The 24,482-nt window shown below is 41.7% G+C and overlaps 1 protein-coding gene across 1 annotated transcript in view; it reads left to right on the top strand.

Moving 5' to 3' along the window:
• Nucleotides 1-22,278, top strand: part of OGFRL1 (opioid growth factor receptor like 1) — a 104,207-nt gene extending 81,929 nt beyond the window's left edge. Inside the window, exons 7-9 of the mRNA XM_069726619.1 lie at nucleotides 13,245-13,946; nucleotides 15,419-15,633; nucleotides 16,035-22,278. Of these exons, the coding sequence (XP_069582720.1) occupies nucleotides 13,245-13,946; nucleotides 15,419-15,633; nucleotides 16,035-17,680 (2,563 nt within the window). The 3' untranslated portion in view covers nucleotides 17,681-22,278. The remainder of the gene's footprint in view (nucleotides 1-13,244; nucleotides 13,947-15,418; nucleotides 15,634-16,034) is intronic.
• Nucleotides 22,279-24,482: the final 2,204 nt, after the last annotated feature.

Here is a 24,482-nt window from a genome sequence, read left to right as displayed (position 1 = left end):
TAATCTGATGGACTGTAAGGGATCATTTGGTGTCAGGGGTTCAGTGGTTAACACCGGTAGAAGAAGTGATCACAACTGACGCAAGCGGTACGGGATGGGTTGCACATCTAGGGGCCCTCTCGATACAGGGGTTCTGGTCCCCGCTAGAAAGAGATCAGACATCGAATGTAAGAGAGTTGTGGGCGGTAGAAAGAGCCTTAAAACATTTCCTCCCTATCCTTCAGGGTCATCATACCAGAATCATGTCAGACAATTATGCAGTGATGACTTCTATCAACCACCAAGGGGGAACAAGGTCCCTTTCCCTTATGGGGCAACATCTGTCCTTCTCCTGTTAGGAGGACATCACCTACTATCCCTCACAGCTCTTCACATAAAGGATGTCGAAAACACAAAAGCTGACTACCTAAGTCGCAAAAGGCTAAAGCAGGGAGAATGGTCATTGAATCCCTGGGTATTCCAACAGATAGGTCTATCACTGAAGTGCCCCAAGCCTGCACTATTTGCCTCTCTTCACAACAGAAAGGTGGAGAGCTTCTGCTCGTTAGATCCAAGAGAGAAGCTATATGCGGTAGATGCCCTTCAAATACCATGCAAGTTCAGCCCCGCATACGTGTTTCCCCCGATGGCAATGATTCCGGTAGTACTAAGAAAGATCAGTGGAGCAAGCTAGGGTAATTCTCATTGCTCCATTTTGGCCAAAAAGACCATGGTTCTTCCTCCTAAGACGGATGTCGGTGACCGATCCATGGATTCTACCAGAGGTTCCGGACCTGTTTACTCAGGGACCAGTATGCCACTCTCAGGTGTAGGGCTTCCATCTGGCAGCCTGGAATTTGAGAGGGTGTTACTGAGTTGGCAGGGATTCTCACCAGGGTTAGTCTCCACCCTGCTGAAGAGTAGAAAACCGATCACATCAAAAATCTATGGTAGGACATGGAAGAGGTTCCTGGAGTTTCTGGGGCAACCTTTTAGGAGGACGAGGCTCCAGTAGGAGCTATTTTAGAGTTCCTACAAGCAGGTTTATAACTAGGGTTGGCAACCAATACATTCAAAGTACAAGTGTCGGCATTAGGGGGCCCTGTATAATTACAATTTAGTATCCAGTAGGTGGATGTCCCGCTTTATTAAATCATGTAGTAGATCTAGACCGGTGGTAATTCAGAAAGTTCCCCCTTGGGATTTAAATCTGGTTTTGGAAGCTCTAACTGGGAGTCCATTTGAGCGCTTACAGGAGTTGTCAGCCAAACTTCTCACTCTTAAAACAGTGCTATTAGTAGCCATAACATCAGCCCGTAGGGTGAGTGACTTGCAAGCCCTGTCTATATATCCCCCATACACACAGATATTCGAGGACAGGGTAATTCTAAGACCAGATCCGGCCTATCTACCTAAAGTAGTTCTTAAATTTCATAGGAGTCAGGAGATCGTATTGCCCTCATTTTGTGATAATCCTAGGAATCCAGGGGAAGAAAAATTTCATGTTAGATGTAAGAAGGTCCATGTTACAATACATGTCTATGACCAGTTGATGGAGGATCAGTCCCTAATTAGTAGCTTCCCAGGGTAGTAGAAAGGGATATAAGGTATCCAAAAGCACGATTGCCAGGTGGATTAGGGAGGCCATTAGCTTGTCCTATGCTGCATGTAGCGCTCCAGTTCCGGAAGGCATAAAAGCTCATTCCACCAGAGCTGTGGCTACTTCCTGGGCAGAAAAAGCAGAGGTATCGATTGATCAGATATGTAAGGCCGCTTCCTGGTCCTCACCATCTACCTTCATTAAACACTACCTACTGAATCTGTCCTCCTCGACTGATCTTACCTTTTGGTAGAAGGGTGCTGCAAGTGGTGGATCCTCCCTAAGGTGTTTCAGTCTCCAAAAATCTCTCAGGTCCACTGGCTGTGACATTGAGGTCAGAGGGCGCGATGACTTGTTTAGTGTGCGTGCCGACCTCTGCCTGAACAGTCACTGCAGAGAGCCGGAAGACAGAGCGGCGCGCAGCGGTGGAACGGTGACAGGTGAATATCGCAAGTGCCGGTGTCCCCGCCTGCTCAGGACAAGAGGCATGTCATATTTTTTTTTTTTTTTTTTTTTTTATTACAGCAGCAGCATATGGGGCAAATGTTTCTATGAAGCATCTTATGGGGCCATAATCAACCTTTGCATTATATGTGGCATATTTTTGTATGAAGCGTCTTTATGGGGCCCATCATAAACTTTATGGAGCATTATATGGGGCATATTTCATTATGGAGCATCTTATGGGGCCCATCATGAACTCTATGAATCATTATATGGGGCTCCTGATTCAGTATGGATATTCAAAAACGCTTAACCTTCTCAATTACTTTTACTTTTATTGATATCTTTTTATTTTTTAAATGTACCAGTAGGTGCTGCATTTCCCACTTTAGGCTTATACTCGAGTCATTAAGCTTTCCCAGTTTTTTGTGGCAAAATTGGGGATCTCTGCTTATACTCGGGTCGGCTTAAATCAATAAATGAAACTGAGAGAATAGTAGTTATATTTTTCACAACAGATCACAGACACTGGGTATTATGTCTCTCCAGCCATACTGGTTTTGTTTTATCTCCCCTAATCTCCCATATGAAATTTTGCCAAAATCAAAAGCAACAGATAAGAAAATGTTAAAAGATGTTTGAAAAATAGAATATATAAATATGACACTTTATTATTTTAGTTGAAAAAGAACATATGAGGTTGTTTTTGTTTACAGCATAAAAAGGTTAAGTGCGATAATGAAACTTTCTAAAAAAACGAAAAAAAAGAACGATGTTCTCCTAAGTCTAAACTATTGTATGTGTGTGTAAATCAGTAGGGTTCTGTACGTTTTCTATTTCCAAAGCCTGTGCAAACCACTTTGAAACTGTTAGCCCTCTACCATCCACTGCTTTCACTAACCTATGTATGTTAGAAATGGCAGACAATGTATAGGTTTAACTTATTGGGACATGTTCAGTACAAGCATTTTTTTTAACCCCTTTCTGACATTACGTACTATCCCGTCGAGGTGGGGTGGGCCCGTATGATCACCGACGGGATAGTACGTCATAGCAATTGGCCGCGCTCACGAGGGGAGTGCGGCCGGGTGTCAGCTGACTATCGCGGAGCGGTCACAGACCGCCCCTGGCACATTAACCCCTGGCACACCACGATCAAACATGATCGCAGTGTGCTGGCAGTATAGGGAAGCATTGCGCAGGGAGGGGGCTCCCTGCGGGCTTCCCTGAGACCCCCGGAGCAACGCGATGTGATCACGTTGCTGCAAGGGTCTCTTACCTCCTCCTCCTTGCAGGCCCGGATTCAAGATGGCCGCGGCATCCGGGTCCTGCAGGGAGGTGGCTTCACTGCGCCTGCTCAGAGCAGGTGCCGGGAAGCATAAGAAAAGTGCACGTCAGATCGCTGATCTGACACAGTGCACAGCAAAGTGCGATCTTACACTATAACATGATGCCCCCCCACCCCCCGGGGCAATGTTATAGTGTAAAAAAAAAAAATGTTCCAATGTGCAAAAAAAAAAAAAATTCTCCCCCCCCCCCAAAAGAAAATATATTGTTCCTATACATTTCTTTATCTACATTAAAAAAACAATAAAAGTGCACATATTTAGTACCGCCGCGTCCGTAACGACCCCACCTATAAAACTATATCACTAGTTAACCCCTTCAGTGAACACCGTAAAAAAAAAAAAGAGGCAAAAAACAACGCTTTATTCTCATACCGCCAAACAAAAAGTGGAATAACATGCGATCAAAAAGACTGATATAAATAACCATGGTACCGCTGTAAACGTCATCTTGTCCCGCAAAAAACAAGCCGCCATACAGCATCATCAGCGAAAAAATAAAAAAGTTATAGTCCTCAGAATAAAGCGATGCAATAATAATTTTTACTATAAAATAGTTTTTATCGTATAAAAGCGCCAAAACATAAAAAAATGATATAAATGAGGTATCGCTGTAATCGTACTGACCCGAAGAATAAAACTGCTTTATCAATTTTACCAAATGCGGAACGGTATAAACGCCTCCCCCAAAAGAAATTCATGAATAGCTGGTTTTTGGTCATTCCGCCTCACAAAAATCGGAATAAAAAGCGATCAAAAAATGTCACGTGCCCGAAAATGTTACCAATAACAACTCGTCCCGCAAAAAACAAGACCTCACATGAGTCTGTTGACCCAAATATGGAAAAATTATAGCTCTCAAAATGTGGTAACAGAAAAAATATTTTTTGCAATAAAAAGCGTCTTTCAGTGTGTGACTGCTGCCAATCATAAAAATCCGCTAAAAACCCCGCTATAAATAGTAATTCAAACCCCCCTTCATCACCCACTTAGTTAGGGAAAAATTAAAAAAATTAAAAAGTATTTTTTTCCATTTTCCCGCTAGGGTTAGGGCTAGGGTTAAGGCTTACAGTTAGGGTTGGGGCTAAAGTTAGGGTTAGGGATGGGGCTACATTTATGGTTGGGATTAGGGTTAAGGGTATGTCGGGGTTAGAGGTGTGGTTAGGGTTACCGTTGGGATTAGGGTTAGGGGTGTGATTGGATTAGGGTTTCAGTTATAATTGGGGGGTTTCCACTGTTTAGGCACATCAGGGGCTCTCCAAACTCGACATGGCGTCCGATCTCAATTCCAGCCAATTCTGCGTTGAAAAAGTAAAACAGTGCTCCTTCCCTTCCAAGCTCTCCCGTGTGCCCAAACTGCGGTTTACCCCAACATATGGGGCATCAGCGTACTCAGGACAAATTGGACAACAACTTTTGGGGTCCAATTTCTCCTGTTACCCTGGGGGCTAAAAAAATTATTTTTTGAGGGAAAATTTTTATTTTTACGGCTCTGCATTATAAACTTCTGTGAAGCCCTAGGTGGGTCATAGTGCTCACCACACATCTAGATAAGTTCCTTAGGTGGTCTACTTTCCAAAATAGTGTCACTTGGGGGTTTCAATGTTTAGGCACATCAGTGGCTCACTAAACGCAACATGGCGTCCCATCTCAATTCCAGTAAATTTTGCATTGAAAAGTCAAATGGCGCTCCTTTGCTTCCAAGCTCTGCCATGCACCCAAACAGTGGTTTACCCCCAAATATGGGGTATCGGTGTACTCAGGACAAATTTTTCAACAACTTTTGGGGTCCATTTTCTCCTTGGTAAAATAAAACAAATTGGAGCTGAAGTAAATTTTTTGTGAAAAAAAAGTTAAATGTTCATTTTTATTTATTTAAACATTCAAAAAATTCCTGTGAAACACCTGAAGGGTTAATAAACTTCTTGAATGTGGTTTTGAGCACCTTGAGGGGTACAGTTTTTAGAATGATGTTACACTTGCGTATTTTCTATCATATAGACCCCTCAAAATGACTTCAAATGAGATGTGGTCCCTAAAAAAAAAATGGTGTTGTAAAAATGAGAAATTGCTGGTCAAATTTTAACCCTTATAACTCCCTAAAAAAAAAAGTTAGGTTCCAAAATTGTGCTGATGTAAAGTAGACATGTGGGAAATGTTACTTATTAAGTATTTTGTGCGACACATCTCTGTGATTTAATTGCATAAAAATTAAAAGTTGGAAAATTACAAAATTTTCAAACTTTTCGCCAAATTTCCATTTTTTTTCACAAATAACGCAGGTAATATCAAAGAAATTTTACCACTATCATGAAGTACAATATGTCTCGAGAAAACCTTGTCAGAATCGCCAAGATCTGTTAAAGCGTTCCAGAGTTATAACCTCATAAAGGGACAGTGGTCAGAATTGTAAAAAATGGCCTGGTCATTAACGTGCAAACCACCCTTGGGGGCAAAGGGGTTAAACATTGCTGGCTTCACCTATTAAAAATGTAACCCTTCTTTAGAAGTGCTTATGATTAGAGATTGGCGAACGTGTTCCAAACAAGTTCACTCATCTAAAATTCGGCATAAAAATAGCATATTTGGATTCGTGTTCAGTTTCCTGAAGTGTTTTTCCTCAGTCGGCAAAAGTCAAACACAAATGAGTAAATGATCTTGTTTCCAGTAATTCTTTTGTTTTGACTTTGTCTAGGATAGTGGTGCTGTATGATGAATGGGAGGATGTGTTTTGAGGGGAGCGGGTGTGTCTAGGTCAGAGTAGCTGCGGAGTGTAATTTTTTTTTTTTTTTTATAACTTAATGTGTGTACATTCCAGCACCCAATCAGGGCGCTGAAACCATTCGCAACATCTTAACACAAGGTCTTCTGTGATTGGCTGCTGAAGCCATGTCCCTGTCTAAATAAAAAGTGGACATATTGTTTTGCTGTTGCCATTTTCTCGGTGTCACAGTGCAGAGGCCACTCCTGCTGCTGAAAGTGAACTTGTCAGTTAGCTAGATAGGATCTTGTCCTGTGTGAAATTGATCTTCCAGCATCTAACTAGATTGTGCTAAAACTGTGTTGCAGTCTTCAGAAGGCCTCATTTGCTAATCAAAATTGTTTGGGCAAAACTGTGTTGCAGTGAGAAATTAGGAGACCCCATTTCCTCTTAAAAATCGTTAGGCCTAATCTAATATTGGGGTTCAGCCAGGAGGCCGTATTTGCTAATCCAAATTGTTTGGGATAAAACTGGGTTGCAGTGAGGAATCAGGAGGCATCTCCTAACTGCAAGCATGGGTTCCTCCACCCTCTCCCATATGGGTTCACAGCTAGACTGATTCCCTGATAAATTGGAAATACCCTGAAAGAAGTTTCAGAGAAGGGTGTTTTACTCGCCTATCACAAGGGCATCTGTCAACACGTATAGGAGCCCTCATGGAATCAGGGTTTTCATATACCACCAAAGCATCTTTCAACCTTTCAGTGAGACCCTGAAGAAAATTGGCTACTGAGAGCTGGGTCATTCCACTTAGTAGCAGTTGCCCACCTGTGGAATTCGGAGCTACATGTCTCTACTGACCGATTCCCCTGCTGAAGTTGATGCAACCTGGACTCGGCCAAGGTGACTCAGTCAGGGTCATCATAAATAAGGGCTAAAGCCCGAAAAAATCCCTCCACAGACAGGAGACAAACTGAATCCTGCGGCAAAGACAAAGACCAGGACTGCGTATCTCCCTGTAGTAAAGAGATCACCATACCGACAAGTTGCTCTTAATTCCAGAGGAGTGAGGCCGAAATTTAAAATAGTTTCCAAGCTTCCTTAAACACCAAAAGCTTGTCTCTTCCTCCAGAAAACATGCTTGGGAGGGCAATCTTGGGTTCAGGTTGGACTGGCCTACTTGCAGAGACTCCAACAACCGCAACCTGCTGTCGCTGCTGCTGAACCTCATATCTGAGGTCAGTCACCACAGACATCGTAGCTGCTCTGTCAGCCCTGCAACTGGATCCATACCAAGGGAGAAAATGAAGGGGGGGGAGGAAAAACACCCCAAAAAACCCCACAATCACGTGTCAGGTTTTTTTTCCTTAAATATGCACAGCCGGTGATGATGTCATGCACAGTGAAGGAAAGACTAAGTGGTACATGAAGGGAGCCCATCACAAGGGAAGGGGGAAGTGGGGACCCTTAGGCAGGTCTAAAGTCACCTGTCTGCCCTAAATGTCCCCATATGGGTTCTGCACCTATTGCCAAGCAGGAACCTAATCCCTGTCTGACCCTGGCAACAAACCCTGCTTCGGGAAGGACTGGGTGAGCACTAGTCAATTCCACTACAACTTAAAGGGAAGGTGCCGCAATTTTGTTTTTGTATTAAAAATGATTGTTTATATAAACAATTATTTTTAATACAAAATTATTTTTTTTAACTTTAATATCTTTTTTATTATTAATTATTTTTGCAGCCACTGGGTGCCGCCATTTTGCTTTGCAGAAGTGTAAGAGTCCCAGCACGACACTTACACTCTGCAAATACGGCAGCCCTGGGCATAGGAGGCTACGGTCGGGAGCCGACCCCATAGCTATTATTATAAGCTGCTCTCTGCTCTGATGTGGCCACGCCCACTGGGCTGTCTCCACATCACAGCAGAGGCAGGAGACCGGCGCCATCTTGCTTCAGCCTACAGTGGAGTGTACCTGTGAGCTCCACTGTGGCTGAGAGCTGCGCTGTTGGAGGGGCAGCTCCATCTGTCTCCCCTCACACTGTCAGCGGCCGTTCCCTGTCCTCTGCTGCCTGGTGTGTGGCTGTAATCTCGAGAATCGCTAGAGAGGGTGAAGGAGTGCTGCGGTCTGATGTCCTCTATCAGGAGCTGCAGAGAGGTAACAGAGGGGGGATGGGGGAGGCTCTGTGATGCTCTGACCCTGCCTCTCACTGTAGCTCCTCACAGGACATCAGACCGTGCATCTATCACTATATTGTGCTGGGCCATGTATCTAATCCTCTCCTGTGTAATACTGTCTGCTGGCCCCTGTATCTAATCCTCTCATGTGTGATACTATGCTGAGCCATGCATCTAGTCCTATACTGTGTGATATTCTGCTGAGCCGTGTATCTAATCCTATCCTGTGTGATACTGTCTGCTGAGCCGTGTATCTAATCCTCTCCTATGCACTCCTCTCCCCCCTGCATATCTTTCCCCATTGCACACACAACTCAATGCGTGCAATAACAGGAGCTGCGGGCGTCATGCTGTATTATGGCATTATGTGAGATCTATATGACGGTATTATGTGATCTGTATGGTGGTATTATGCTTGATCAGTATTGTGAGAATTATATGGTGGTATTGTGTGTGATCTATATGGTGGTATTATATGAGAACACTGGCAGCATTATGTGTGATCTATATGACGGTATGTGAGAACACTGGCGGTATTATGTGTGATCTATATGACGGTATTATGTGAGAACACTATGGCAGTATTATATGTGATCTATATGGTGGTATTATGTGAGAACTGTATGACAGTATTGTGTGATCTATTTGATAGTATTGTGTGTGATCTATATGGCGGTATTATGTGAGAACACTATGGCAGTATTATCTTCAGAAAGCGAACGCATTCTATGGTGGTTCTGGCTGAGCACCTGCACGCGGGTCTGGGGTAATAGAGGGGGCAGCATGACCTCCAGTTAGGTGTAGTCAGGAGAAGGCTGGTGAGGTAGCTGAAGAGAGGGGTCTCATTTTTATCGTTACTATATGGCTACATTTCCTTCCCAGCGTCACCCCGGACTGCGCCTGTCGCCTCGCTTTCACACATCGCCAGGACAGGATGGGAAAGACAGGATCTGAGGAGTGGAATGGGGTCTGCATGCAAAGTCTGGATCAGAACAGGCCATCAGTCCGCAGAAATGTTTCCTGGATTTCTGTGGAGCAGACGGTCCATCCATGTGTATAAAAGACAGCGCTCTATGTACAATCCCTGGCTGCTCCGCACACCGAACAGGGGGCCCCTATAGACCAGCACACTGCTCTCCTGAAATGCTCTGTGCTGTTGTCACCCTGCTCCCTCCACCACATATCTCCCAGAATCCTTGCTGCCTGCCATCCTCGGTGACTGTCTACTCGTCAGTATAAGGCTGCTTTCACACTAGCGTCGGTACGGGCCCGTCGCAGTGCGTCGGGCCGATGTACCGACGCATGCTGTGAAAGAAATGTCCGACGTGGGCAGCGGAAGCAGTCTTACAACGCTTCCGCTGCCCCATTGTTAGGTCTGGGGAGGATGGGGCGGAGTTTCGGCTGTGCATGCACGGTTGAAAATGGCGGACTCGACACACAAACAAACGTTACATGTAACATTTTTTGTGGAGGCGGTCCACCAAAACATGACGCAACCGTTGCACGACAGTTGCGACGCATGGCAATGCATCGGTAATGTTAGTCTATGGGGAAAAAAACGCATCCTGCAGACAACTTTGCAGGATGTGTTTTTTCTCCTGAACGACACATTGCAACGTACAGCCAACAACGCTAGTGTGAAAGTAGCCTACGGCTGCCATCCACTAGCAGTATTTGGTCAGTATTTTACCTCAGTATTTGTAAGCCAAAACCAGGAGTGGGTGATAAATGCAGAAGTGTATATGTTTCTATCATACTTTTCCTCTATTTGTTCCACTCCTGGTTTTGGCTTACAAATACTGAGGTAAAATACTGACCAAATACTGATAGTGTGACGGCAGCCATACTCTGCAGTCACCAACAAAATGGCTGCTCACTGGGTTCCTGAATATCATCCTCTCTAATCCCTTAGCAAACACCCAGAAGGGGAGGAGACATCACACACGTCAGCAGACTCCGCCCATAATTACTGCAGTGCAGTAATGTGAGCTATTTGTACACTAGGTTTTTCTGAAATTTCAGCAGCTGCTCCCCCTAGTGTTTAAAAGTGGAAATTCCAAAACTTTTCAAATTATTTTTCATATTTTACTAAATTATAAACAAATGATAATATTTTTTAAGAAAATGTAATCATTAATTCTTTACATTTTTACAATTTCTGAAATTTTTTTTTTTTTTATGGCACCTTCCCTTTAAGACAGCTGGGATAGACAAACAAAGGGAACACTTATTTTGAGTAGACTCCTGTGTTCCCTCTTGATGTCCTTCAGCTGCACCAAAGAAGAAGATAGTCGACTGCTAAAGCTCCAAGCCTAACAAGGGAAAATGTAAATATCAGCGGTGAAGGAGTGGGCACAGATGAAGTACCTCTACACCCTTCTGCACAGTTTCGAAATGGCTACTAAGATGGGTAGCTCTGATGATTCTGTCTTTTCTACATGCTGGAGCACACTTTGAATAGTCTGCGTGAGGAGGTTGTGGTCTCAGAGGAAGAGGTGGAAGCGGTGGAGGATGCGGAAGGGATTACAATATCTCTAAGTTCGGGACTGTCTTTGCACAGGTGGGTGTCATGTGACCGTGGATTACAGCGATCAAGGGGGCTCATGGTACCAGACAAACTGTTAGTGAAGGTGCAGAAGCAGAGGAACAAATTGAGGAGGAAGAGATGATGGTTGCGCAACAGTCAGGAGATGAAGAGGATAATGATCCCCTCTCTGCTGTCCGTGGTTGGCAGGAGATGACAGAGGAAGCAATCTTGGGGTTAGAAATCGTGCTGACTACTGGGTTACCACTCTGCTAGATCCACGGTACAAGAGTAAATTTTGCCAGATGCTTCCCCCCATTGGAAAGGGATGCACTCATGCTGGAGTATCGAAACGCGCTTGTAGGCAATCGAGAGTGGTTTTCCCCAAGACAGCAGTGAGGCACAGTGTGCATCGCAGTTCTAGTCTGCCAACCCCAGGTGCATCAGGGCGTCTTCGCAAAAACATTAGCAGTGTAAGTGGCATTAGCAATTTCACACGTTTTTTTTTAGACCAGTCCATGCACCAGCATAACAAAGTACATGTCTGTCACCTTGTGAACGACTGGAGAGGATAGTCCAGGAGCATCTTGAGTTCAGCATCAATGCTATAGGGGGATTTTGGACCATTTTGCATTTTGGTCTTTAAAATGCTCACCTGTCATGCCTTGGAGGTTTTGTCATGCACGGCAGCCAACGTTTCTCTCAGAACGTGTCTACAGTGCTGCTGATGGTGTCCTGACGCATAAGCGCGTCCAATTGTCCCCAGAAAGTGTATGTCACCTTACTTTCATCAAATTGAACAAGTCATGGATCTCCAAAAACTTTTGCACCCCAATCGCAGACTGGACAGACTAGGCGATGGTGTAATTTTTAGTGTCATGCAGTGACCTCACGTTATTTCAGTCTGTGCCACCTTTGCCATGGATTGTGTGTCTGCTGCTGATGTTACAAACGACTTTTTGAAATGTGAAGACTCGAAGTTGGGTCTCCATCTAGTTAGTTGCCTGTAGTGGAAGGGGGGTCAGAGGCCTATTTCACTGTTTATACTCTGTGGAAGTTGATGCCACTTTAGTGGTGTATGACAATAATTTTTTGAAATGTGGAGACTCCAAGTTGGGTCTCCTTCATGTGTGTTTCCCGTAGAAGTAGGGCTCCCAGACAGGCAGGTCTGCACTTACTTTCACTCAACTACCTGTTGCTATTCTTACATTTTTCTACCAATTGTACTCTATGAAACTGATGTTTTTGCCGTCTGAATCTGGTTGAGAAAAAAAATAAAAAATTGGAACTGTTCATGAAGTGTCAGAGCTCTCAGCAAAGAAGGCTTACACCACTCCCTTAACCACAAGGTCTTAATTGAAACTTCAATTCAAAGCTGTAAATGCTGGGCCAGACCCTGATACATCATGCATGGCCCATGGCTGACTGCTGCTGTGCCATTAGCAAATTTCTTCTGTTGGCCATTTTTTATGGTGTCTGCCCCTAATTTTAACTCTATGGGAAGCTATTTGTCACCTCTTAAGGTATTGTGTATATGTTTGCTTTGGCCTCCCATTGAATTTTATGGGGTTCGGGAACGTTCATCGAGCTGTTCGGCAAATCGAACCTTGAAAACTTCTCTCATCTCTACTTTTGATGTAGTTAATTTCATCGTGCATTCGTTCATTCTCTGTTTAGTTTTCTGTACCAACTAGTGTGTGTTCCATGTGTTTGTTCTTTATCCATAGGTTCTTAAAGGGAATCTGTCACCCAGGAGTTTTCTACCCCATCTGGTAGACCCTGATTCCAGCATTGTAACACTTACTTTGCTGAGTGCTTCAGTTTTGATTAAAAACTGATTTATCTGCTGCAGATCTACCAGTTCTCTGAATGCTGGGCTATGGACCCACCCACACCACTCATTGACAGCTTTCTGTGAACACTGTGCCAAAGTAGAAAACTGCCTATCATTGTTGAGGGCATGGTTGGACTACACAGCACCAGGTTTACTAGTCCTCAATTGATAATATCTTGCTGATTAAAATATTGATTTAAAAAAAAAAAACTACACTAAGCAACCCAATAAGTGACGGATCTCTTGAATCAGGGTTTTTCTCTACATTATGCTTCTCTCAGATTAGGTAGTAAAAACCTGCTGATAAATTCTCTTTAATTTATGTAATGTAAATGAAGACATTGAGAAGAGCGGTTGAGAATCTCCCATTTATAAAGGTAAATTCTTTGTTGCATACATCAGAAATTGCACAATGATATGAGCATTGTCCTAAAGTTAGAAAGTGATATAACATAGGCCATATTTATTCATTGTGAAAGCAAGTTCCAGTGACAGGACCCTGCTTGCATTGTAGATTTTTCCAAATGTACACTTTACTATGCTTGACTTATTTCTGAAAATATTAGATTTTAATAAATTTGAAGCACATTAAATATTATTGAGAATATTGTTCAACTGTCATGTTTTGTATCATTCTAGATCTCAGCACAATTACTTGAGAATTACCCGCATTTTAAAAAGTCTTGGGGAACTTGGATATGAGAATTTTAAGTCTCCTTTGGTGAAGGCTTTTCTTGAAGAGTCTATTGTTGAGAACACAATCCCGAACATGAAACAAAGTGCATTAGAGTATTTTGTGTATACCGTCAAAGAGAAAAGGCAAAGGAGGGAACTCTTACGCTTTGCTTCTCTTCATTACCAACCCCATGGGCACTTTATTTGGGGGCCACAGAAGAAGCCAAAGTCTGGCCAAAACAAAACTATAAAAAAGACCTCTTTAAATCGATCTTTGAATAAAAATCCACAAAAATCTAAGGATACCAAGATAGGAAATAGCCTAGAAAGTCCACAAAGTGTTTCAGTGGAAAACAAAAGGGTGGAACTAGAACAGGTTGATGTGAACAGCAAGCTAGAAGATGCAGATGATGGGAATGAGCAGAGGTCTAAAACTGAATCTGAAAAGGATGATTCCAGCTCAGAACATTCTCCACAAGCACTGTTGCATCCAATTGTTGACTCTACCATTAAATCGGCAACGGAAGAAGATGATGAACTCTGTAAAGAAAATAATATAGGCAGTATAATAATAGTTGATACAACTGATGAGGGCAATACAGATTGTTTGTGTAATCTGTCACCTAGTACAAATGTTCATGTAACTGAACCCTCAGGTACAAAAATGTAAGTATATCTTGAATGGGAATTTTTGAGTAAATCAATATGAATTTTCATAAATGTAGCACAGGTGCCTGTGTAATCTAAGGTATAAAGCAATTTAACACTAGAACTACTGATGGAGTCATTTTGACTCCTTTCGTTTTTTATTTCTCTTCTGTGACTACATTTTTCAGAATTCCGGCTTGAAACTCGGTGACTTTTCCTCAAATATGATGTGAAAAAAGATTTTGTGAGAATAAATAATTTTGGTAAAAAATTTGCGTGTTTTTTTCAAAATTTACCAAGAACTACTGAAGGGAGTCATTTTGACTCCCTACTATATTTTGAGGTCCTTTTGTCACTAAATGTTGCTATAAAGTTTTGTGCATAATTTTTTCACTCTGTCTTATTTACCCTGATGTTCATATAGATGTAGTTCAATTTACATGTCAACTTTTCACATTTTCCTTGTGTTTTACCTGCTTGTATTAAGGTACCTTCACACATAACGATATCGATAACGGTATCGTTGCTATTTGTGACGTAGCAACGATATCGTTAATAAAATCGTTATGTGTGACAGCGACCAACGATCAGGCCCCTGCTGGGAGATCGTTGGTCGCTGAATAAAGTCCAGAACTTTATTTCGTCGCTGGATCTCCCGTGGACATCGCTGGATCGGCGTGTGTGACACCGATCCAGCGATGTCTTCACTGGTAACCAGGGTAAACATCGGGTAACTAAGCCCAGGGCCGCGCTTAGTAACCCGATGTTTACCCTGGTTACCATGCTAAAAGTAAAAAAAAACAAACACTACATACTTACCTACCGCTGTCTGTGCTCCAGCGCTGCGCTCTGCACTCCTCCTGTACTGGCTGTGAGCCGGAAAGCAGAGCGGTGACGTCACCGCTCTGCTTTCCGGCTCCCAGACAGTACAGGAGGAGAGCAGAGAAGCAGAGCACAGCGCTGGAGGACAGACAGCTGTAGGTAAGTATGTACTGTTTGTTTTTTTTTACTTTTAGCATGGTAACCAGGGTAAACATCGGGTTACTAAGCGCGGCCCTGCGCTTAGTTACCCGATGTTTACCCTGGTTACCGGCATCGTTGGTCGCTGGAGAGCGGTCTGTGTGACAGCTCTCCAGCGACCAAACAGCGACGCTGCAGCGATCCGGATCGTCGGTATCGCTGCAGCGTCGCTTAATGTGAAGGGGCCTTTACTGTGTAATGCTGAACAAAATAGCTTGTTTACTCTAGGCTCTTATCTTATGCTAATGAAGGGCCTAGCAGGAGACAGTATTCTGGATAGTAACTTTACTTTCAGTTCAGCTGAAGAGACAAAGAGAACAGACGCAGACATACGAGCTCTGAAGACTCGTACAGGTATGAATTGTTATGAAATAGTTTAGCTGTCTGTCAACTGATTCAGCCCACCTACTTTTGAAGGTGGCAGAACAGTTATTATTTCTTTTAGTTTTCATTTCATTTCTATTTTTCAGCAGGGAACTATATAGAATTATGGAATTTGTGAGGAATATGGAGAGAAGACGTTTGATAAAGCCTCAAGATATTCTGGCTACTTTGCAATCCATTCCAGAGGATGAATCGGAATCCGAATTGCAGGAACATGTATTTGATTCTGACAGTGATGAAGATTTCATTCCTCAGAACATATCAAGTGAATCTGAAGACTCAGAAGGAACAAATCCAGAAGGTAAGTAGTTATGTGTATTTATTTGTTCTTCCACACACTGAGTTAGGGCCTGTGCACACTAGCAGAATTCTGGCTGAATAGCCATCTGGATATTCTTGCCGCAATACAGGCCGTACCTGCCCGCTCATGCCTGAAGCTCCGCTCCGAACCCCGGGCTGGAGCCGCTGTCAGGGACAGAGCAGCGCTTGCTTACGCGCGAGCACGGCTCCGTCCCAGACAGCGGCTCCAGCCCGGGGTTCGGAGCGGAGCTTCAGGTATGAAACTCCGCTCTGTACCTGAGCGGGCAGGTACGGGCCGGATTGTGGTGAGAATATCCGGTCGGATATTCCGCCGCTAATCCAGCCAGTGTGCACGGACCCTTACAAAACAAAAATTCTAAATATTCATCAACTTTTTTCCAGATATTCCAAGCACATCAACTGGGGATCGGGCTCATGCAGTTATGTTGCCTCGTGACCATCCTCCTGGTCGTGGACAGAAAAAATCAGCAAAACGTCCCAGAAATGAAAGAACAAGAGATAACGATGGCGGCGAAGGTAATGCAACAACAAACACCAGAGAAGGCGAATTTGAAGGAATACTAGTTTCAGCGGATGGTATTCAATGGAAACCTGTTGAAATTGGACAACACTTGCCTGGTAGGCGTGACAGCCAAAATATTCTTCGAGAAGCACCTGGCCCTACAGGATACGCCAGAAGAAATATCATTATCGATAGTCCTTTGAGCGCATGGCGTTTATTTTTTGATTCATATATATTGACACATATAAAGAACTGTACGCTTGCAGAAGCATGCAGGAACAATAATTTACAGTTTACTCTATCTGATGAGGAGCTAGATGCATTCATTGCGATATTCTATGCTCGTGGAATATCTGGCACGAACCGTCACTCGATTAGCAGTATTTGGTGTAATGACTGGGGAATACCGTTTTGCAAAGCGGCAATGTCTAGGGACCGCTTTGTTGAAATTATGAGGTTTCTCAGATTTGATGAGAAATCTACTCGATCGGAGAGACTGCAAACGGACAAGTTTGCTCTATTTTCTACTGTGTGGGACAGGTTTATTGAAAATTGTATTGCGTGTTACAAACCTGGCCCATACATAACGGTGGATGAGCAACTTTTCCCAAGCAAAACTAGATGTCCATTCACGCAGTACATGCCTTCCAAACCAGATAAATATGGCCACAAATATTGGCTAGCTGTTGATAAGGAGTGCAAATATCTGGCAAATGGCTTCCCTTATCTAGGCAAAGATGACACACGCCGTGCTGAGGACCGTTTAGCTGACCATGTGGTAATGAAGTTATTGGACCCGTTTTTGAAAAAAGGTCGCAATGTTACAACCGATAATTATTTTACTTCATTAAAATTAGCTAAACAGCTAAAAAGCAAAGGAACAACCATCGTGGGAACACTGAATAAGATAAGGCGAGAAGTGCCTAAAGAAATAAAATCCATGAAAGAGGAATTGTACAACACTAAAGTATTTAGAAATGAAGACAATTTTACACTTACAGTATATCAAGGAAAGCCCAACAAAAATGTCATTTTGAGTTCCGTCCATGCAGATGTTGTTGTTGCGTCTGATTCCGCTAAAAAAACTCCAGAAACGGTAAAGTTTTACAATGAAACAAAATATGGAGTAGATGTAGTGGATCAGATGGCACGAAAATATACCACACGAACATCCACAAGGAGATGGCCTGTTCATGCATTTGAAAATGCCTTAGACTTTGCGGGTATAAATGCATGTATAATATTCAAGGAGATTACCCACCAAAAAATGTCACGCAAGGCATTTTTGCAAACGCTTGTGAGAGAGTTGAGTGGTCCTTATGTCACAGATAGGGAAAAGGGTTCCACGTCCCAAGTTTCTACATGTTCAGAAGTGATGGTTCAAACAAAATTTTGCCAGATCAAAGAAAAGTGCAAGAAAAATAGATCTGTCGGCAATTGTAAGACTTGTGGTAAGTCTTTGTGTGGGCAATGTACTGCCATAAATCAAAGGCAATGCCTAAAATGCGAAACACCAAATGTTTAGAAGGTGAATTCTGCGCCATATTTTCATTTTTATGCTCCTCCACCTACATTTTCTCTGCTTTTTGTTCTTCAGTTGTTGTTTATATGTGTGCACTTGAATAAAAAAAAATGTTTGAAAAACGTCTATTATAATTATTGTTATTTTCTGTAGAAAAATAAGAAAAGCAGAAAAAAAACAATCAAAAGCATTACTGTTGGATCTCACAATAATAATACATTACAAAAAATATAATTATTAATAAATAACCACAAATGAAACTCTAAAAATAAACGAAAACAAGCAAGGAGTCAAAATGACTCCTTTCAGTAGTTCTAGGCGGGGTCACGAGTCCAGTAGTCCTAGTGTTAAGGTCTTGGCTCACTAAGAGAAATGTGACTTAGTCCACAGAATAAGAGGACTCCCTCCTTAGGCGACTGGTGCACTTTAACAGGTATGAATAGTGTTTAAAGATAGGTCTAGATTTTTTTACTTTATTTTTACTGCGGTTATCTAATTTGTTTAGTGGTGATTTATCATACTCTATAATGTGTGATCACCGTTAACAAAAGTAAAGCCATACTGAACTGTTTGATGTAGTACAATTTTTAATGATCAAGCAGTTTGACATTCTGTCATTAAAACATTTTGTGATAGTTAATATGTAAAACTATCATTTTCACATTGCCTTCTGACCCAGTGATACAAAAATAATTAGCAGCTTGAAATCCTGGTACTTGCTAATTATCTTTCATTGTCATCAAGTGCCACATCCACATGATGACAAGTTATTGCAAGTGCATTTAGGTAGTGATGATCTTTGAATGGTTTGTTTAGAACATTGTCCTTCTGTGGAACTACTCCAGCTCCTAAATAAAAAGAACAATGCAATATTTTTTTTTCTTAGAAAAAGACAATAGAAAAGACTTAGAAAAGACAATAAAAATGTCTAAATTGATGGTTTAGTGTACAGGATTGTCTGCTTTCATTCTGGTCTCGTGGATTTTCTTGCTAAAAAGTACCGTTTCTGACAAAAAATACACCAAATGCATTTTTTACACTCTAAATCTGTTATTATCCTGTAATCACTTTTTGTCATAGGCAGTAATACAGGGAGTCAAGGCTTTGTTTCACACCGCAACTGTGGTGCGTGGTCAGCATATGTGTACGCTGGCAAAATGTGCAGACGTTGCCCATAAACACTGCTATCCTTTTGACGTATGTTTGGCCCGAATATGTCAAGATCCTGGAGTGTTGTATTGTGTGTGTTATCTTTGAGTAGAACTACATAAAAAAAAAAAAAAGTACAATGTAATCTATACAGGTTTTTTATAATGGTAAACATATGTAATTATATAAACATGTGTCTGGCCATATATTTCGCAGGATCATTTGAACTGCTCTCTGAAAATGAGCATAGTGTGAATTTAGCTTATTAAACACTGACGTTTTCTCCACAAAATGTGAAATTACCCTCCAAATATATTGTATTCAAATATAGTACTGTCACCCTGTATATTTATATTCCTTATCTCAAATGTATATTTCTGTTATCCTACATTTCATATGCACACTTTGACACTTACGTAGTAAGTGAGATAGTAAAATGTTATTTTCTTCCTACTAATAACTGTTAAATAACTTATCATGATTTCCCTATGCAAAAGAATGTAACATTATAGCACAGAAACTTGACTAATACTAGTACAAATGAAAATGTGTAATCCTGTTGAAATATGTAAAGTTGATTTTATTTGTTAAAAAGTAAGGTTACAAATTTCTTCTAATTCTGTATAATATGCCATATGGACAAAAGTATTAAGAAACCTAGATGACATCACATTCTAAATCCACAGCTATTAACATGGAGTTTGTTCCCCCTTTCCAGCTATGAAAGCTTCCACTCTTCTTGGAAAGCTTTCTAAACACAGTGTGTTTCTGGGATTTCTTTTTGTATTCATGCAGAAGAACATTTATAAAGTCCGACACTGATGTTGAACGAGAGTCTGGCTCACAATCTTCAATCCAATTCATCCCAAAGTTGTTTAATGGGGTTGAATACATGGCACAATGAGGGCCCGTCAAGATGTTCAACACCACACTCGCCCAACCATATTTTTAAGGACCTTATTTTGCGCACTGGGGCACAGTTGTGGTCGAACAGAAAAGGATCTTTCCACAATCTTGGAAATGTACAGTTTTTCAAAAAAAAAAACAATCCCAAGCGTTATCCCTCCTCCACCATACTTTACAGAGTTTATTCAGCGCAGTTAAGTAGGTGATGTTATCCTGTCGTTCTCCAAACCCAGTCTCGCCCATTAGACTGCCTGAGAAGCATGATTGTTCACTCCAAAGTACACATTTTCCCTACTCCAAAGTGCAGCATGGGTATACTTTATAACCACTCCATCTAATCCTTGTCATTGTTTGGTGATGGAACGCTTGCAAGGTTCTCCTCAACCAAGGAAACTCATGCTATAAAGCTTTCAACACAGTTTTTGTTGTTAATGCTAGAGGCGATTTGGTACTAGTTACGGAGTTTGGAGATCATTGGTGACTTTTCTGCAATATGGGCCCATCTATCAAAGCTTTTACGTTAGAATTCTGATGTAAAAGCTTTGAAAAAGTCTCAAAATTTAGTCGCAACTCAAGTTGTACCAAAAAGGGGAGAGCTAGGGTGGGACACCACAGCTCTTCTAATTTAATGATGAGCGGTGGCATTTTCTTCTCCAGAAATCTCACTCCAGTACCTGACTAGTTTGAAATTTCTGGCATCGTGCACGGAGGCACACGCCACTCATCAGACAATCCAAATTCATGAAGGAGCGTGCACCCTTCATGAACCAAAAGCATTTGACCCCAGCACGCCACCTTATCAAGACTGGTGTGAACTGTCTGTCATGATGAATCAAGTCCTCTCGGCATCAACATTCAGCGACCTCGTTCAGTAACATCCATTTTCTGATGTCCACTTGTAGGCTAAGTTGCTGCAGCTCCTAAATGCTTCCCCTTCTGAAAAATACCACGCACAGTGGATCATGGAATATTTAAGAAATGAGACATTTCACAAACTAACTTATAAGGATGGCATTTTAACACCGTATCACACTCCATTTTAGTAATCTCTTTAGAATGATCCATACTTTCACAAATGTTTTATAAATGTTGCATGGCTGGGTGCTTAATGTTATATACTTGAGACCGAAGGAAAAAAGCAAAATAGAATGGTAAAGAGGTGTGCCGTAATACTTTTGTCCATATAGAGGATTTGTTTTGTGTGTAATAATTTATATTGTTAAAGCATATTTTACTTAATATGAAATATGGAAATTGTTCCACACACGTCTAGGTGCAGGTTTTATCATGAGTAGATATCTGTGACGTAATCTGTTTATATTAGCTGTTGATTGACAAATGTCCAATTCATTTGCTGTTGGTTATGAGACTTGTTATCCGTAATCCCAAATCAAGAATGTTTCTGTAATATTTTTATTTTTACAATATTATTTACCGGTAGTATATTTTTAGTGTTATTTTTACAGAATAGTATGTAAATCACACCATAAAACATGTATTTAGCTATGGCTATAGAATATATACAAGTTCTAATGAAAAGTCTGTGCCTGTTGAAAACATTTGAGTCGTTAATGAAAAACACATGCCTAAGTATTGTCTCTAATATATATTCTGAATTATGTCCAAGAATTATATGTCAGATCCAATATTCTGAAAATGCATTGTCCATACTATACATTAAAAATACATTATACTTTGCAATTTGTTTGCTAGTGCCTATAAAATAGGATTTTTCAGGCATTAACGTTGTAAAATAAGATGTGAAATTATAACGTTTGTATAGAAATGTAGCACAGGTATGTATCAGGGTACAGTTTATAGCTTTGAGTGCACATAATTTCTAAATCTATTTTTGTAGTGTTGAATAAATTTGCCTATAACAGTAAAAGAACTCTTTCAAAAAGTAATATTTAATCAACCCTTTTACAAATTACAGCCCCCCTTATAGTTAAGGTGAATGCATGGGGTCCCATTTAATTTTTTTGTCCTTGATCAGCTGATCTTTCATAAGAAACTGTAATTAAATACCTGAGTCCAGTGCGGACATACCATTGGTGGCCATCTTCCACCTCCAAAGCTACAGGCAGCTTCTATGACAGACACACAAAGTGGTGCATTCTAATGAGTTTTTGGACTTCAAAGAGCCCATAGTTCTAGCACATGGAGCCTTTTCTGTCTGTATCTGCTCCGCCATTCTTTCTTAAATAGCGCATTATACACAACCCTTTGAAATCTATGTCCTGTATTGATTTCAATTAGTCCTACAAAGATGATAGGAGTTCTTGACATGGATTTTAGCTTTTACTAGCAAAATTTAAATCACCCACCCCTTATCTTCTCCGTATGTTTTAACACTTTGCCTAACAAAGATAATCTGTAGAATTTTCATCAAAGAAATGTTATGTATTGTCTACTAATCTATATTAAGAAACACGACACTTCTGTTGAAAACTGGGAATTATTTGTATATGTCTTTGCTTTTTTTTTTTTTTGAAAGATAAATGTTGGGACCCATATCCCTAAATAAAGTGTTTGGCTCAATGCTGCCCTAAGAGTTCTCGATCATTGCTCTAGTCTGCTGCATAAGTTTGAACATTTTCTGAAGACAATGCACTGGAAAAGCCAGATGTGCCTCTGGACAAAAGTGATGTATGGGTAATTGAGTACAATTGACAGGATTTTCTCTAGTATCAAATTAATAATGGGTGTAATGATCTGGGTGGTGGAACCACTCTGCCAAAGCCCAAGGAAGGCCTGGGGGGGCGTGACTAGGATACCCAGCAGCTAACAACACTGAGATCTGAGGAGAGATAAGGGAGGTGGTCCAGATGCTACTCCAGGACTGACCTTGGGTAGATGGCAGCTGACCCCTAGCAATGGGTAGCTGGGATTGCTGAGGTAATGTCCAACAGGCAGAGAAGATTACAGGAACCGCAGGTACAAACAGGACAGGCTGACGGAGAGATGAGCACTGACTGCCATTGACGTGAGCACTGGTGGGTGCAATTGGCACAGCTGCCAATGAGGCATGCACTCGTGGGTGCAGCTGGCTCGGCTGCCATTGAGGTGAGCACTAGCGGGTACAGCAGACTAGATACAAGCACTGGGACCCGATAACTGACAAGTGTTGGGAACAAACTCACAACATTGCACAGGCACCACCATGTTGGAGGAGGGGCTTTAAATGGTAAGTGACCTCTAGCTATTGGTTGGGGGGACACTTTAGAGGAACGCACATAGCCCCTTTTAAGAAAGAGGAAGTGTGCGTGGCAAGCACAGTGCCTGGAGACCTGCTAGGAGTGCACGCACCTCGGGCAGCATCAGACCCGGAAGGAGCAGGACGGGAGCCGCGGTGGTATGCTGGTGTCTCTGCAGGGAGAAAGGGACTGCAGGCAGAGATGCGGGCGCTACAATGGGGTATGATTTTGCCTATGTAAAGCCCTTGGGGAAATGAACAGAATCGCTGTATGCCAAGTCTTTAGCGATAGCCACAGATCAGATTTGGTGCAGAATAGTCTATGAATGAGGTTTGTTCAACTCTTGCCCACTTTACTGCTCTTGTATTCCATCGCAGATTTTTCAAATGAAAATGTGGTTAGAATATCTACAGCATTTATAATGCAGTAGTGTTCAAACAAATAGCAGTCCAGTATGACTAACCAGATTAATCCCTGTTTTTAGTACAAATTATATTATCAAATGTCAAACATCTTGCCCGTTGGTGCAGTAGATTCTCTGAAAATCAGCAGAGGTTTTTGAGTCTGTGTATTAGAATAATTAATTGAAAGGAGGTGTGTTCAAAATAATAGCGGAGTTAATTAGTGGAGTTCAATTAGTGTGTTCAATCATTCTGTGAAGAAACGGGTGTGAATCAGGTGGCCCTAATTTAAGGGTGAAGCCAAGACATGTTGTACAGGTGCTTCTCACAAAATTAGAATAACTTTTTGATAACTTATTTCAGTTCTTCAATATAAAAAGTGAAACTCATATCATATAGTCATTACAGAGTGATCTATTTCAGGTGTTTATTTCTGTTAATGGTGATGATTATGGCTTACAGCCAATGAAAACCCCAAAGTCATTATCTCAGTAAATTAGAATAGTTAACAAAAAACACCAGCAAAGGCTACCTAAGCATTTAAAAAGGTTCCTTAGTCTGTTTCAGTAGGCTCCACAATCATGGGGAAGACTGCTTACTTGACAGATGTCCAGAAGGCAGTCATTGACACACTCCACAAGGAGGGTAAGCCACAAATGGTCATTGCAAAAGAAGGCTGAACTGTGCCCACTCGGCTGCCTGCCAGAGTGTCAACCATGCCCTTCTATACATCACCCGTGCCCGACAGTACTTGCCTGTCTATACATTTTCTGAGGCAGTATCTACAGTGCTTGCTTTCATCTGTCATTAAACTGTCCTGTCCCCTTTTGGGTCAGCAGCTACGTCACATCCAAACACAGACTAAGTGTGAACAGGTGCTGAACCTAGATTCACCAACTCAAATACAGTCAAATAAGGCAGCAGACTGCGGCGCTAAAACATGCAAACAAGAAACATGGAAATTAAACTGCATTACTGCACTAGAAATATGAAAAAATGAGAGCGTTTAGCGCATAAATTGGCCAATTCATGTGTACCTGGTCGCCACATTAGGGCATCTCTCGTATACCAGGTCCTACACATTCCTTTCCTCGCTGAGAATAAACATCTTCATCTGAATGGGTACCTGTTTATTGTAAAGCCCATAGAAGT

This window comes from Ranitomeya imitator, chromosome 5, assembly GCF_032444005.1.
Source record: "Ranitomeya imitator isolate aRanImi1 chromosome 5, aRanImi1.pri, whole genome shotgun sequence".
Classification (NCBI taxonomy): Eukaryota; Metazoa; Chordata; class Amphibia; order Anura; family Dendrobatidae; genus Ranitomeya; species Ranitomeya imitator.
Note: the sequence above shows the minus strand (reverse complement) of the source record. Positions and strands in the feature narration are given on the sequence as shown.